This window comes from Natrix helvetica, assembly GCF_964273705.1.
Source record: "Natrix helvetica genome assembly, chromosome: 2".
Classification (NCBI taxonomy): domain Eukaryota; kingdom Metazoa; phylum Chordata; class Lepidosauria; order Squamata; family Natricidae; genus Natrix; species Natrix helvetica.
Window position 1 is genome coordinate 296,391,330 of NC_138552.1, and position 16,722 is coordinate 296,408,051.

Sequence of the window (16,722 nt, forward strand, 5' to 3'; positions counted from 1 at the left end):
TAATTCTTTTCACTTTATTTTGCTGGCTCTGGAAGTCAGAAGCCCGAAAACACCAGACGGAAACTCATAATCTTTACATCGGCATTTAAAACAAAACAAAGAATGAAAACAAGATTATCCCTGATCTTCTATCCTCTGCATGCTTTCTTTCCTCAAATTTGTGGAAGGAAAGGTCTTTCGGCCGAGGCCGGTCCTCAAAAAGGCCCCCCAGCCCAGCAGACTCCTGGCTAAGACGAGACTCGACTCCCTCCGAGTCTCGTCCTGTCGCCGCTCGCACCCGGAACCTTCTGAAATAAATAGGCCACTCTTCCCTCCACTCGGAAGGCCCTGAGATTCCCAACCAAAGTCCCTTCCTGCGATTCCAGCAGGGTAGCCCCACCTAATCTTCTTCTTTTTCCACGTAGGCTTTGGGGCCCACGCGGGCCATTTGCCGGGAGAGGTAGCGGTCCCGGGCGGACGAGACGGTCTCCTGGTTGCTGCGCTTGGCGAATTTGTTGACTTTCTCGGCCGGCTTTTCAAGGGTCTCTCGGCTGTCTTCGGAAGCCTTGTGGGTCACCTCGGCGGATTTCTCAGGGCTGGGAAGGTTCCCCCCTTGAGTTTGGGGGTCTTCTTGGGCCACGGACCCCGAGCTGTGTTTCCTCACGTGTTTCGGCTTCTCATCTCGGTCTGCATCTCTTCCCCGTCCTTTTTCCCTGTCTCCATCTCGGTCTTTCTCTCTGGCCCGATGTTCCTTCTTATCTCTTCCTCTCCTCTGCTCTCGCTTCTCTTCCTCCTCCTCCTCCTCCTCCTCCCAGTCCTTCCTCTTTTGCCGGTCCTCTCGTCTCCTGTGATGGCCGTCGCTCCGACTTCGCTCGTCCTTTCCATGTCTTCTCTGGCTATTTCTGTCATCGCTCTGGTGGGCTTCGTCCCTTTGGCGGTCTCGCTGCTCCGCTGGAGGGGAGCGCAGAGGTCTTTCCTTGCTGGGAGATCTGGAGTCCCTCAGGTTTTGCTTCGATTGGCGACCACGAAGGTCCCCATCACCTGCCCCAGAAGCTCGCCGCTCGCCGCCTCTCTCCGGGACTCCCTCAGCAACCGTCTCCTTGTCATCGCTGCTATTAGATCGCGAGTCGCTGTCCGCATGCAGGTTCTCTTCTCCCTTCCCGGGAACACAAGTTCCCGCTTTGCTTTCCAGACTTTGATGGGAGCCTGTCGGCTTCTCGGCAGGATCTTCTCCTTTGAACCTAAATGTTGTTTGGAGACAAAATAATCCATAAGCATTAATTTGCTATAAATACAGGTAGTCCTCAACTTACAACAGCTTGTTTACTGACCGAAGTTAGAACGGCATTGAAAAATAGGGACTTAGGGTCCTTTTTCACACTTACAACTGTTGTAGCATCCCCAATGATCAAGTGATCAAAATTTGGATGCTTGGCAACCGACTCACATTTATGACGGTCACAGCATCCCAGGGTCACATGTTTTTTGTGACCTTCTGACGGGCAAAGTTCATGGGGAAGCCAGATTCACTTAACAACCGTGTTACTAATTTAACAATTTCACATAACAACTGTGTCCAGAAAGGTTGTAAAAGGGGGCAAAACTCACTTAACAAATTTCTCACTTAGCAACAGAAATGTTGGGCTCAACTGCGGTCATAAGTCGAGGACTGCCTGTAGAGAATATCCATGAAAGTACACATATCCCGTTGTAGGCATCTCATTTTTAACAACAGCTGGGATACATGTATGACCACAATTGAGCCCAACATTTCCGTTGCTAAGCGAGACGGTTGTTAGGTGAGTTTTGCCCTATATTATGAACTTTCTTGCCACAGTTGTTAGACCCAACTAGGCAACATCATCAGTGCTAGAAGGTAGTGTTTGCTCTCTCTTTGTATGCAAGTAGCTTGCTCCAACAGTGTTGGTGGAAATGTTTTTTTTCTCCTTCGGCGGGTTGTTTTGTTTATTGTAGCCCCTGTACATGAACAGAGAGCAAACACCACTCCCTTCTAGCACTGATGAAGTTGCTTCTCTCCTTGATTAGTTTCCACCCATTGCTTCTTGTTCTACCCTCAGGTGCCTTGGGGAATAGTTTGACTCCCTCTTCTTTGTGGCAACCCCTGAGATATTGGAAGACTGCTATCAGGTCTCCCCTGGTCCTTCTTTCTCTTAAGCTAAACATCCCCAGTTCCTGCAACCGTTCTTCCTATGTTTTAGTCTCCAGTCCCCTAATCCTCTTTGTTGCTCTTCTCTGCACTCTTTCTAGAGTCTCCACATCTTTTCTACATCATGGTGACTATTCTGTTCCGTTCTATTCTATTCTATTCTATTCAGGAAATTTCTCCTCAGTTCTAAGTTGCTTCTCTCCTTGATTAGTTTCCATCCGTTGCTTTTTGTCCTGCCTTCAGGGGCTTTGAAGAGTAGATTGACCCCCCCAGCTCTTCTTTGGGGCAGCCCCTCAAGTATTGAAAGATGCTATCATGCCCCCCCCCCACCCTTCTTTCCGTTAAACCAAAGATATCCAATTCCTGCAACTGTTCTTCGTATATTTTAGCCTCATCCTTGTGGCTCTTCACTATTTCTAGAGTCTCAATATCTTTTTTCTCATCGTGGTGACTGATTGGTCGCAGAATTAAACCCTAATTTATGAATTGTCCCAGAATAAAATGCCTCTACCCTTTGCCATATTATTAAAGCCTGTCTCGGATCTCCTCTGTCCCCATGTCCAGCCAGCACGAGGCTTACAAAGTTCCAGGTGGTGATTGGACAGAATAGAATAACAGAGTTGGAAGGGACCTTGGAGGTCATCTAGTCCAACCCCCTCCCCCCGCCCAAGTAGGAGACCCTACACTGTTTGACAGATGGCAGTCCAGTCTCTTCTTGAAAGCCTCCAGGGATGAAGCTCCCACAACTTCTGAATAACAGAATAATAACAGAATAACAGAGATTGGAAGGTAACCTGGAGGTCATCTAGCCCAACCCCCCTGCCTAGACACCATTTGTGACCGATGGCAGCCCAGTCTCTTCTTGAAAGCCTCCAGTGATGAAGCTCCCACAACTTCCTATGGCAACTTCTGTTCCATCTGTTGATTGTTTTCGCTGTCAGGAAATCCCTCCTTATTTCCAGGTTGAATTCCTGCAACCGTTCATGGCTCGTTTTAGCCTCCGTTCCCCTAACCATCTTGGTTGCTTCTTCTCTGGATCACAGGGAAGACGCCACGTCTTCTGAACCCTGCGGTGAAGGGGATGTTTTCCATTTTGGGTCACGCTTTAACGGAGTGAGTGGCGCCTGCCACGGGGAAGGAGAGCCAACTTCCATCAGCAGGGGGGCCTATTTCATTCTGCCGTTCTCTTTTTTAAGGCTCGGTCGGAAAAAGCGGACGAGACGTTGGCTAGCAAGAAGGGACGGCAGAGGGGGGACCAACAAGGCTAACTAGCCGTGATTTGAGTTAGGGAACAAATCCTGGAAGCCCTGACTTCAGACCATGATGGACAGGTTCCATTATGACTGTCATTCCAGAACTACCATATTTTTCAGAGTATAAGACACACCGAGGCTTTGAAGAGGTAATTTTTTTTTAAAAAAAGGTTTTGCACTCTACAGGCCTCCCAAAACCTCTGCACGCCTCATTTTTTGTGAAAAACGGGGCATGCAGAGAGTTTGAGAGGCCTGCAAAGTGCTCCTGGGGACTGGGGGGGGGGGCAAAGAGGAGCAAAAACCGGTCCATATTTTGCAAAAACCACCCCGTTTTTTTGGGGGGGGGGGGAAACAGGGTAAAGATAGGCTTTGGGGGGCTTTTAGGGTGCTTCTTAGGGTTGATGGGAGGTGGGGTAAAAACGAGCAAACAATGGCTCATTTTTCGCTCATTTCTGCCCTCCCCAGCCCCCAGGAGCCCCCTGGAAGCCTCCTAAAGGCTATTCATGGCCATTGTGGTGAAGTGGATGGAGTTTCGGTAGGCCAAAAATGCTGCATTCAGTGCATAAGACGCACCCAGATTTTCACCCTCTTTTTGTGGGGGGGGGAAAGGTGTGTCTTATACTCTGAAAAATACGGTACTTATGTAATTATAATTGATAATGATAACGTCATTGATATAGAAGCAGTTTCTCCAGGGGTGAACCTGGGAGGTTCCTTGGTAATGTTCCAAAAATTTGACACCACTACAGAGGAAAAAAAAATGACTTGAACCCAGATTCTTGGTTGAGATGCTTCTGCCATTCAGTCCCCCCAAAATACACCTTGCAACCCCCAAGACATCCTTCCGTGGGAGAAAAACTCTTTCTGGTTCCACGTGTGTGTGTGTGTGTGTGGGGGGATGTGAGCAAACCCCACGGCCTTCTAGCACTGATGAGGTTACCTAGTTGGGTCATGAAATGTCTACAAGAAAATGACCAAGCTCAGAGAGCACCAAGGGTCTCACAGTCCTCCTTTTCCTCCCCATTCCTAACACTGATGATGTTATCTAGTTGGGTCATAAAACGTTTGGAAGAAAGAAAACCAAGCTCAGAAACCACCAAGGCCCCCCCTCAGTCCTCCTCCTAGCAGTGATGATGTTATCAAGATGGGCCATGAAACATCTGTGAGGAAACCACCCAGCTCAAAGAGCACCAAAGACCCTTTCACTACCTCCTTCCTTCTTTTCTTCCTCCTCCCTCTTTCTCCTCTTCCTCCTCCTTCCTTCTTCTCTTCCTCATGCCCCTCTTCCTTTCCTCCTCCTCTTCACCTGTTCTTTTCTAGCACTGGTGATGTTCCCTAGTTGGGTCATGAAACATCTGCAAGAAACCATCAAGCTCAGAGAGCAACAAGGACCCCACAGTTCTCCTCCTCCTCCTCTTTTTCTTTCTCCTCCTCCATCTCTCTCCCTCTCCATAAATCCCCTCCCTTCTAGCACTGATGGCGTTACCTAGTTGAAACATCTGCAAGAAAACCACCCAGCTCAGAGGGCACCAAGGCCCCCACCCCAAAAATGCCGCCTTAACTTAGTTGTCCGTCTTCCCCAAAGTTCATTCCGGTTGCATTTCCACTGGAGAGATAAAGTCCCTTTTGGCCGAGGGAACGCAAGAATTCCCAGCTCCTCCCAGCCCAAGCTCACCTAGCTCCCCGAAGGCTGCAGTGGGGCATCTTCTCTTCCCCCACGGTTTGGTTCAGCAGGTGCCGGTAGAAGCCGCTCAGGTCCTTCTGTTTGGTGACATCCAGGGAGGCTGAGTGAGGAGAGATGCATTTTTATGTTAGGTTTACTCGGGGCCTTAATGGAGGAAAACTACAGGGACGCAGCCATAAACCAACGCTACCTACCTAATGGTGAATTAAAGCAAAGAAGGGCGGCATATAAGTCGAGGCTAGCAGTAATTACCAGGCTCGTTTATGGTTGTAAGTTGAGAACCAGTAATTGCCAGGCTCAATGATGGTCGTAAGTTAAGGACTAGCAGTAATTGCCAGGCTTGATTATTGTCGCAACTCAAGGACTAACTGCCAGGCTTGATGATGGCTGTAAGTCGAGGACTACCAGTAATTACCAGACTCGTTTATGGTCGTAAGTCGAGGACTTCCAGTAATTGCCAGACTCGATGATGGTCGTAAGTTGAGGACTAGCAGTAATTGCCAGACTCGATGATGGTCGTAAGTCGAGGACTAGCAGTAATTGCCAGGCTCGATGATGGTCGTAAGTTGAGGACTACCAGTAATTGCCAGGCTCGATGATGGTCGTAAGTTGAGGACTAGCAGTAATTGCCAGGCTCAATGATGGTCGTAAGTTGAGGACTACCAGTAATTGCCAGGCTCAATGATGGTCGTAAGTTGAGGACTACCAGTAATTGCCAGGCTTGATAATGGTCGTAAGTTGAGGACTTCCAGTAATTGCCAGGCTCGATTATGGAGCTGGACCCCCACCCCCACCCCCACAACCTCCCCAGTGGGAGAGTCCCCCCCTTGCCCCCGCTCCTGCCGCTCACCTTCAATGGCCGCCTCCTTCTTCTCGCGCTCCTCCTCCTCGGCTCTCTCCTGCAGCTTCTTCTTGTAGGCGGAGGTCACGAAGGCCTCCTTGTCCTGGAAGGTGTCCCCTTCCGCCTCCCGCTCCTTCTGGATCTTCTTCTCCATGCGAAGCTCCTGCTCCTTCTTCCGCAGCTCGGCCGCCTGCAGGATGTTCTGGATGTACTTGGGCTGCCGGGAGAAAGAAGAAGAACCCATTCAGGACCAGCCGATAACCCAACTGTCAGGCCTGCGGCCGGTTCCTTTCGGGACCTTTGGCCTGCCACACTAATATTCCATTCTGCTATGTCTTTTCTATGGTGGGAAAATGGGAGGTGGGGATTGTACGGAGTTAGATGATAGGCAGCCATAACAACATTCTTTCCAGAAAGCCAAGGTCATCCTTCGTCTTTGCACCTCTGCACCTGACCGGAACTGGATGGGTGGAAGCTGCCAGCGTGGCAGTGGGAGATTGGACCACGGGATGGACTTGTGGGTATGGGGGGCAAGATCTTGAACTTTCAACTGGGTGGGGAAAACCGGGAAGCTTTCAGATTCGGGTTTTCCCAGATGTGCCAACGTGGATCTCTTCATCAATTGGGACTTTGAGGAATCCTTTGCCTCGGACTCTGATTTACTTTTGGATCCTATTTGGAACCCTGACACCGACGTTGCACGGGGATTTATTTATAGGGGAGAAAAAGTCTGGACCAAACGTAATTTCTAATCTTGGATTTTCCCCCTTACCAGAGGGAGCCCCCCTGTGGAGTATTGTGAAGCAGTTACTATGGCAACTCCACTGATCTATACAGTAGAAGCCATTTTACGGCACAACAGGCTGTATCTTAACAGAACACACACACAGGGTTTTAGGAGTGTCTTACTCCCCACAATATTTTTCTCCAGAGGGTAAATCATCTGTGTAATTGTCGTCGTAAGTGAAGGGACTCCCTGTATTGCAGGCTAATTTCTGCCAACCGCTGTGATTCGCTTAAGAAATACGGCAAGGAATGTCGTAAAATAGGACACAGTTCACTTAACAAAAATTGGCATGAGAAATTTTGGGGGTCAATGATGGTCATAAGTCGAGGACTTACCTGTACCCCCTTTTTTGTCCCCCTCTGCTTTCTGCACCCCCCCCCAGCCCCAGATGTGGCTCTCCGCTCCCCAACTGCTGTTGCCTAGGCACGGACCTTTTTTTCGGCTTTCCCCGCAAGCGAGCTGGCCTGGCTCTCGGCCTTCTTCTGCTGGATGTCCTCGTAGATGGTGTCGTATTCGTAGACGGTTGAGTCTTCGGCCAGGGCCCTCTGGATCTCCAGCTTGGTCTTTGGGGAGGAGGACAGGGGGGAGGGGGAGGGTTTGTTAGCAACTTCTAGCAGGCAAGTCTAAAGTACAGCCGGCCGGGGGTCCCTCGATGGGGACCACATGCATTTAATAAATGTAATGGGGAAAAAAGTAAATAGGAGATCAAGACATTGAAAAAAAATCAGCATTTTATAAGGGATGGTGGATTGGCTGGGAGAGAGAGAGAGAGAGAGAGAAAGAGAGATAGATATGGATGGATGGATAGATAGATAGATAAGATAGAGATTAGATAGGTGGAGAGAGAGAAAGAAAGAGATAAATAGATATAGATGGATGGATGGATGGATGGATGGATAGGATAGAGATTAGATGGGGGGGGGAGAGAGAGAGAAATAGATATGGATGGATGAATAGATTGCTAATAATGATAGATGATAAGATAGATAATATATCTCTCTCTATCTCTTTATCTCTCTCTCTCTATCTCCATCCGTCCATCCATCCATCCATCCATCCATCCATCCATCCATCCATCCATCCATCCATCCATCCATCCATCTATCTATCTATCTATCTATCTATGGTGATAGATGCTAGATGGATAGACAGAGAGACAGACAGCGTAAGAGATAAGGAGAGGTATAGATAGATAGATAGATAGATAGATAGATAGATAGATAGATAGATGATGGATGGATAAATAAATAAATAAATACATACATACAGATAAAGATAGACAGAGATTCTATAGATAGATAATAGAGACAGACAAATAAATAAATATAATCTCACAGTGAAAAGAGCATTTTATAAGGTGAGATGGGTGGCCTATAATGTAATCAATTGAATAAGTAAATAAAAATATGATCTCAGACATTGAAAAGTGCAGCATAAGACCCGGAGCAATTTTGCAAAGTATTATGGTTTGGGGAGTCCACCATCTGATCCCCAAATTGCAAACAGACTCTTGAATTAGTTTATTTATTTATTTATTTATTATTCATATTTATAGACCGCCCCCTCTCCCGAAAGGGACTCGGGGCGGTGTACAGTCACTAAAATGCATTATAAAATATATACATAAAACAGTTAAATAATTAAATACGTAGGTGGAGGAGGTTGCAAGACTGTATATAGAATAATAAATATAGTACATTAAAAGCTTATTAAGACCCCAAACCCAATTAAAATGAATAAATCCCCGGGAGGTAAAACTAAGAGAGTGCCAGGCCAGCTGATTGAAATAGGTGAGTCTTTAACTTTTGCCGGAAGGAACGGAGGTCGGTGGTAGTTCGAATGTCTGGGGGGAGGTCATTCCAGAGGGTTGGGCCCATCACAGAGAAGGATCTACTCCTAGGTGTCGCCCGCTGGCATTGCCTAGCAGACGGCACCAGGAGGAGCCCCTCCCTGTGTGAGCGGATAGGTCGCAGGGACGTGTGTGGTAGGATGCGATCCTGCAGATACCTAGGTCCTCTGCCATGGAGCGCTTTAAAGATGGTAATCAATACCTTGAAACGCACCCGAAAGGCCACAGGTAGCCAGTGCAGCTCGCGCAGGAGAGGTGTTACGTGGGAGTAACGAGTACTTCCCATAATAACCCGCGCGGCTGCGTTCTGAACTAGCTGCAGTCTCCGGATGCGTCCCAAGGGAAGCCCCATGTAGAGAGCATTGCAGTAGTCCAGGCGAGACGTCACCAGCGCATGAGTGACCGTGCGCAGGGCACTCCGGTCCAGTAGGGGGCGCAATTGGCGCACCAGGCGAACCTGGTGGAACGCCCCCCTTGCCACGGCTGCCACATGGTCCTCCATTGACAGCCGGGCATCGAGGAGGACGCCCAAATTGCGCGCCCGCTCCACAGGGGACAGCTGTTCGCCCCCTATGGCCAGCGATGGAGTCAGCTGGCTGAACCGAGGCGCCGGTACCCACAGCCACTCAGTCTTGGAGGGGTTGAGTTTGAGTCTATTGTCCCCCATCCAGACCCCGACGGCTTCCAAACACCGGGACATCACTTCGACAGCCTCGTTGGGGTGGTTTGGGGTTGAAATATACAGCTGAGTATCATCAGCGTAAAGATGGTACTCAACCCCAAAACCACGGATGATCTCGCCCAGCGGCTTCACATATGCGTTGAACAGGAGAGGCGAGAGGACCGACCCCTGTGGCACCCCACAAGTGAGTGGCCTCAGGGACGACCTCTGCCCCCCTGTCAACACACATTGCTTCCGGTCGGAGAGGTAGGAGCCGAACCACCGCAAAACGGTGCCTCCGACTCCCATCCCCTCCAACCGGCGCAATAGGATACCATGGTCGATGGTATCAAAAGCCGCCGAGAGATCTAATAGGACCAGGATAGAGGAACAACCCCTATCTCTGGCCCTCCAGAGATCATCAACCAACGCGACCAAGGCTGTCTCAGTGCTGTGCCAGGGTCGGAAGCCGGACTGGCGTGGGTCTAGATAGTCGGATTCGTCTAGGTGTCGTGGAAATTGCTGCGCCACCACATTCTCAACAACCTTCGCCAAGAAGGGGAGGTTGGAGACTGGACGATAATTAGCTAGCTCCATTGGGTCGAGCGAAGGTCTCTTGAGCAAGGGTCTCACCACCGCCTCTTTCAAGGCGGTAGGTAAGTATCCCTCACCCAATGAGGCGTTCACCAGGCCCAGGAGCCAGCCTCGTGTCACCTCCCAGGATGCCAGTACCAGCCAGGAGGGGCACGGGTCCGTTAAACATGTGGTAGGTCGCAGCCGTCCACGCAACCTGTCCAAATCCTCGGGGGCAACAGAGTCAAACTCCTCCCAGAATGGTCTCTCAAGACTCGCTGTTGGCAGCTCGTCTGGTCCACTGACGGAGGCCCACCCGCTCCGGATCTGATCGATTTTGTCCTGAAGATATTCTCCAAACTCCTCTGCTCTTCCCTGTAAGGGTGTCTCCCGCGCCCCCTGCGATAAAAGGGAGCGGGTCACCCTAAACAGGGCGGCAGGGCGGTTATCCGCGGACGCAATAAGAGCAGCACAATGTCTACGTTTGGCCGCTCTTATTGCCACAAGGTAAGTCCGCAAATAGGCTCTTACCTGTGTTCGGTCAGATTCGGAGCGTGAGGACCTCCACCTGCTCTCTAGACGTCTCCTGTGGCGCTTCATCACCCTGAGCTCCTCAGTAAACCAAGGAGCCCGGGTGGGTCGATGCTGCAGGAGAGGTCGCAAAGGCGCAACCCGGTCCAAGGCCCCAGTCGTCGCCCTATTCCAGGCAGTCACTAGGTCCTCGGAGCGGGAGCGGGACAAGGCTACAGGAATTGGCCCAAGCTCCGTCTGGATAAGAATAAGTTGCTTATTCTTGCCATAATTTTGCCTGGGGAGGAAAAAAAATGGAACTGCCAAGTATGGCAGTATATGTAGTCCTCCTCTTAAAACCATTATAGCGGCCGTTTAAAGTTACAACGCCTCTGCAACACGTGACTTATGACTAATCCTCACCCTTAGGCGCTGCCAGGGTCACATGATCAAAATTCAGAGGCTTGGTAACTGGTGCGTATTTACAAGTCATGTGATCTCCATTTGCAAACTTCCCAGGGAAAATTATTTGCTTAACAACCGTGGGAAAAAGGTCGCAAAATGGGACATGACTCACTTAAAAACGGCCTTGCTTAGCAACCGGAAATTCTGGTCCCTGTTCTGCGTAACTTAGCTGCAAGTGAAGGCCACTTTTTAAAGCGTTTTCCTATATTTTTAGCATTCCAACACAGGTAGTCCTGGACTTACAACAGTTCATTTACTGACCGTTCAGTTACAACAGCGCTGAAAACAGGGACTTACGACTGGTTTTCACACTTAACGACCGTTGCAGCATCCCCCACGGTGATCAAAATTTGGAGGACTCCTATTTACGACCTGGGGTCACGTGATCCCATTTTGCGACCTTCTGACGCGCCAAGTCCATGCGGAAGGCGGGTTCACTTAACAACCGAGTAACTGACTTAAGAACTGCAGTGATTCACTTAGCAACCGGGGCAAGAAAGGTTCTAAAACGGGGCAAAACTCACTTAATGCATGTCTCACTTAACAATGGAAATTTTGGGGCTCAACTGCGGTCGTAAGTCAAGGACTTCCTGTATTTCGAGCATCCCTGTCTTTTTATATTTTCTTCCCTATTGTATTTTGCACCACGAAATTCAGGCAGGGAAAAGAGACTTGCTTTGTCGGCTATCCTAGAAAGTATTTTCCCCTCTTGAGACGGCTGCTAAATTAAGTCTCTGCCTTTTGCAATGTGGTGTAAACTGCGTGGAGGATCCATGGCAATCCGCGACTTGCCAAAGCTTATTTGTCCCGTAACAACTTGGGCCTTGCCAAAAGAAACCAAGGGGGAAAAACAGACTTGTATAAAAGTAGAGCCATCCGTCAAACAAATAAAGTCATGGAAACCAAAAGCGTATTATTATTATTATTATTCTTTTTTATGGAGTTAAGACAGCCAGTTCCAGATCGGATGCCAAGAAGAACGATTGTGTAAAACCTTGGACGTAAATCATGTGAAATAGTCCGATAATGAATTCACATCTAAGCGTGTCTGTTTACACATCTGGCGGACTGATAAAAAGTTGTGAAGTCATAAAAATAAAAGCTGTGATGGAGGGGAAAACAGGAGTAACGCTCGCATTGATCTTTAAGCATTAGTTTAAACCAATGGGGTACAATCCCAGTTCTACAGAGGGATTGTTGAGTCTGTCATCTTCACCCCCCAAAACTGTCTGGCCTGCTTCTGCACCCCAACAAGACAGTCAGAGACTTCAGAGGAGAATCAGAACTGCAGAAAAAATAATTACTACCAACCTGCCTTCCATCGAGGACTTGTACACTGCATGAGTCACAAAGAGGGCTGGGAAAATATCTACAGACCCTTTGCATCCTGGACATAAATTGTTTCAACTCCTACCCTCAAAACGACGCTATAGGGAACTGCACACCAAGACAACTAGACACAAGGAGAGTTTCTTCCCGAACGCCATCACTCTGCTTAACAAATAATCCCCTTAGCACTGTCAAACTATTTACTAAGTCTGCACTATTAATCTTCTCATCATTCCTATCAACCATCTCCTCCCCACTTATGACTGCAGGACTGTTGCTTGTTGCTTGTGTCCGTACGATTTATATTGATATTCTTTCCTGATTGCTTATTTGGACCCTATGACTATCATTAAGTGTTGTACCTTATGATACTTAACTAACGTTATCTTTTATTTTATGTACACTGAGAGCATCTGCACCAAAGACAAATTCCTTGTGTGTCCAATCACACTTGGCCAATATTCTATTCTATTCTATTCTATTCTATTCTATTCTATTCTATTCTATTCTATTCTATTCTATTCTATTCTACTCTATTCATATTCTATTCATACCCTATTTTTCATTCTATTCATATTCTTTCTATTCTATTCTATTCATATTCTATTTTTATTCTATTCTATTCTATTCTATTCTATTCTATTCTATTCTATTCTATTCTATTCTATTCTATTCTACTCTATTCATATTCTATTCATACCCTATTTTTCATTCTATTCTATTCATATTCTTTTTATTCTATTCTATTCTATTCATATTCTATTTTTTATTCTATTCTATTCTATTCTATTCTATTCTATTCTATTCTATTCTATTCTATTCTATTCTATTCTATTCTATTCTATTCTATTCTATTCTAAGACCTGTGGATTTCAACTCCCAGGATTCTCAGAGGCATCTTGACAGATTTGAACCCTGGGCATCCAGCATAGATTTATAATGGTGGCGGCAATCCCCACATCCTCACCATTTTCAACCTTCCCACAAGCAAACTCAAGTTGGGTTCACTTAACGACCACGGCAGCGTGCTTAATCACAGCCACAAAAAATAAAAATCTTTTAAGGGTTGGACATGACTCCCTTAACATCCTTCCTCAGTTAGCAACGGACAATCCAGTCCCGACTGCAGTCGTAAAATCGAAGAGCATCGTTATACTGGCACAGGGGCACCGGGTGCAGGGAGTAGAAATACCACGCCAACTTACTTGCTTCATGGCTTGCTTTTTTAGGGATTCCTTCTGAAGGCTCTCGCTGATCGAAGACTGTTAAAGAGAATTAAAGTGAGTTAATAACTCATTAAGGTCTACAGCAGGGTTTCTCAACCTTGATGACTTAAAGTCCTGTGGACTTCAACTCCCAGAATCCCCCAGCCAGCTGGCTGGGGGATTCTGGGAGTTGAAGTCTACAGGAAGTCTACGGAACCTCTACAGGAAGTCTACGGGACTGAGCACCATGCTTCACACATACAACCGTTGCAGCATCAAAGTCACGTGATCAAAATTCAGACGTTTGGCGAGTGGCTCATATTTATGACGGTGGCTGTGTCCTGGGGTCATGTGATACCCCCTTTGGCGACCTTAAGGCAAGCATAGTCAATGGGGGAAGCCGGATTCACTTAACTATCGGGGTTACTAACTTAAGAACTGCAGCGATTCACTTAACAACAATGGTGAGAAAGGTTGTAAAATGGGACGAAACTCGCTTAACCAACACCTCACTTAACGACAGGAACCTGGGGTGCAATTGTGCTCGTAAGTCAAGGACTCGCTGTAATCGTGAACGCACAGCATGAAGGATTGTGATTTAAGGTGAACAAAATACCACATTAGGACCACAAACAACAGAATAGCAGAATTGGAAGGGACCTTGGAGGTCTTCTAGTCCAGCCCCCTGCTCAAGCTGGAGACCGTATCCCAGCAATGGCTAATGTTTCTGTTGTTGTGTGCCAAAAATGCGAGCATGCGCGCACAATTATTCACCTATAATACAAAGAGCCCCACCACACCTGCATGTCTGCACAACCCCCCACACTCTGCCCCCCCCTCCCCATGCGCACCAAACTGCTCGCCTCCAAGCTGAGCTTGGCATTTCCTCTGGGAGGCCGGGGGGAGGCTGTTTTGGCCCTCCCCAGGAAGGCCGGAAATCGGCTGGCCAGCGCATGGATACGCGTGCCGGCAGATATGACTCCGCGTTGCCAGCTGTGGCATGAAAGCCATAGGTTTATTGTCACAGCCCTTCCCCATTTCAGACAAGTGGCTGTCCAGTCTCTTCTTCAAAGCCTCCAGTAATGGAGCACCCACAACTTCTGGTGGCAAGCTGTTCCCCTGGTTAATTCTTCTCATTGTCTGGAAGTTTCTCCTTCATTCCAGGTTGCTTCTCTCCTTGACTAGCTTCCATTTGTTGCTTCTTGTCCTGCCTTCTGGTGGCTTGGGGAATAGGTTTCAATCAGAATAGAGCTGGAAGGGACCTTGGAGGTCTTCTAGTCCAACCCTCTGCTCAAACAGGAGACCTTATCCCATTTCAGACAAGTGGCTGTCTGATCTCTTCTTAAAAACCTCCACTAGGAAGGAAGGAAGGAAGGAAGGAAGGAAGGAAGGAAGGAAGGAAGGAAGGAAGGAAGGAAGGAAGGAAGGAATTGGAAGGGACCTTGGAGGTCTTCTAGTCCAACCCGCTGCTCAAGCAGGAGACCTTATCCCATTTCAGACAGGTGGCTGTCTGATCTATTCTTAAAAACCTCCACAAGGAAGGAAGGAAGGAAGGAAGGAAGGAAGGAAGGAAGGAAGGAAGGAAGGAAGGAAGGAAGGAAGGAGTTGGAAGGGACCTTGGAGGTCTTCTAGTCCAACCCCCTGTTCAAGCAGGAGACCTTATCCCATTTCAGACAAGCGGCTATCTGATCTATTCTTAAAAACCTCCACAAGGAAGGAAGGAAGGAAGGAGTTGGAAGGGACCTTGGAGGTCTTCTAGTCCAACCCCGTTCAAGCAGGAAACCTTATCCCATTTCAGACAAGCGGCTGTCTGATCTATTCTTAAAAACCTCCACTAGGAAGGAAGGAAGGAAGGAAGGAAGGAAGGAAGGAAGGAAGGAAGGAAGGAAGGAGTTGGAAGGGACCTTGGAGGTCTTCTAGTCCAACCCCCTGTTCAAGCAGGAAACCTTATCCCATTTCAGACAAGCGGCTATCTGATCTATTCTTAAAAACCTCCACTAGGAAGGAAGGAAGGAAGGAAGGAAGGAAGGAAGGAAGGAAGGAAGGAAGGAAGGAAGGAAGGAAAGCAGAATAACAGAGCAGGAAGGGACCTTGGAGGTCTTCTAGTCCAGCCCCCTGCTCAAGCAGGAGACCTTATCCCATTTCAGACAAGTGGCTATCTGATCTATTCTTAAAAACCTCCACTAGGAAGGAAGGAAGGAAGGAAGGAAGGAAGGAAGGAAGGAAGGAAGGAAGGAAGGAAGGAAGGAAGAATAACAGAGTAGGAAGGGACCTTGGAGGTCTTCTAGTCCAGCCCCCTGCTCAAGCAGGAGACCTTATCCCATTTCAGACAAGCGGCTATCTGATCTATTCTTAAAAACCTCCACTAGGAAGGAAGGAAGGAAGGAAGGAAGGAAGGAAGGAAAGCAGAATAACAGAGCAGGAAGGGACCTTGGAGGTCTTCTAGTCCAGCCCCCTGCTCAAGCAGGAGACCTTATCCCATTTCAGACAAGTGGCTGTCCAGTCTCTTCTTAAAAACTCCCAGTGACGGAGACCCACAACTTCTGGAGAAAAGCCATTCCACTGATTGTTTTAAGACGGAACAATGGCAAATTGCCTTCGGAAGAGCATCGATTCCCCCCCCTCCCCACCCACATCAGATCTTTCCTCCATGTTCCACCTGCACGTAAAGGAGCCTCCAAAAGTCCTCGTGGGCTGATCGGAGGCAGCTGGAAACCCCATCGCTCAACCTCTTTGGAGAGCGCGAGAACCCTCTTCTTCAACACCTCGAGGACACGGCACGTGTGAAAAATGGATTTTTAAAAAAAAAAACTCATTTTGGCAGCCGGCGGAGTTTTCCAGTCCTGCCGTTGAGTCATCCGGAAGGCCCTAGGACTTCGTACGAGCCCCAAGGAGATGGTGTCACACCGAGGCTTCGTAATGTTAGCAGCTGCTCGGGTTTTGTGGGGGGGTTATTTTTGGCTCAGGGGTCCAATTTAAGCACGGGTGACTCACCCTGGGCGACATCGTAACTCTAACCCAGTGTTTCTCAAACTTGGTGACTTTAAGTCCTGTGGACTTCAACTCCCAGAATTCCCCAGCCAGCTATGCTGGCTGGGGGATTCTGGGAGTTGAAGTCCACAGGACTTAAAGTCGCCAAGTTTGAGAAACACTGCTCTAACCGAAGGAAGCCACTTATCCACGCCGGGCCTCCCGCTGTCTGATCTTTACCGAGGAGACACCGAGACCTGGGTAGTGTTCCCTGACCTTTCCATTCGGACATCTTGGGGACCTTTGCAGGGACAAGTCAACCTCTCTGAGAAGAAGAAGGGGCTGGGATGCTGGGCCCAGGAGAACGTCTTCACAACTTGGGGAGGGGGGACTTGAGATGTTGGGGTCAAGGAGAGAAGGGCTTGTTCTCCGGAAGAAGCGACAGTTGG

At 48.3% G+C, this 16,722-nt stretch overlaps 1 protein-coding gene across 4 annotated transcripts in view; it reads right to left on the bottom strand.

Moving 5' to 3' along the window:
• The window catches only part of NSRP1 (nuclear speckle splicing regulatory protein 1), a 34,802-nt gene continuing 18,080 nt past the window's right edge, over window positions 1-16,722 (bottom strand). For all 4 annotated transcript variants that reach the window (XM_081945450.1, XM_081945448.1, XM_081945447.1 and 1 more), the window contains exons 3-7: window positions 13,304-13,360; window positions 7,143-7,274; window positions 5,934-6,141; window positions 5,075-5,183; window positions 1-1,220 (exon numbers count right to left, since the gene is read on the bottom strand). In XM_081945450.1, coding sequence (XP_081801576.1) covers window positions 380-1,220; window positions 5,075-5,183; window positions 5,934-6,141; window positions 7,143-7,274; window positions 13,304-13,360 — 1,347 coding nt within the window. In that variant the 3' untranslated portion in view covers window positions 1-379. The remainder of the gene's footprint in view (window positions 1,221-5,074; window positions 5,184-5,933; window positions 6,142-7,142; window positions 7,275-13,303; window positions 13,361-16,722) is intronic.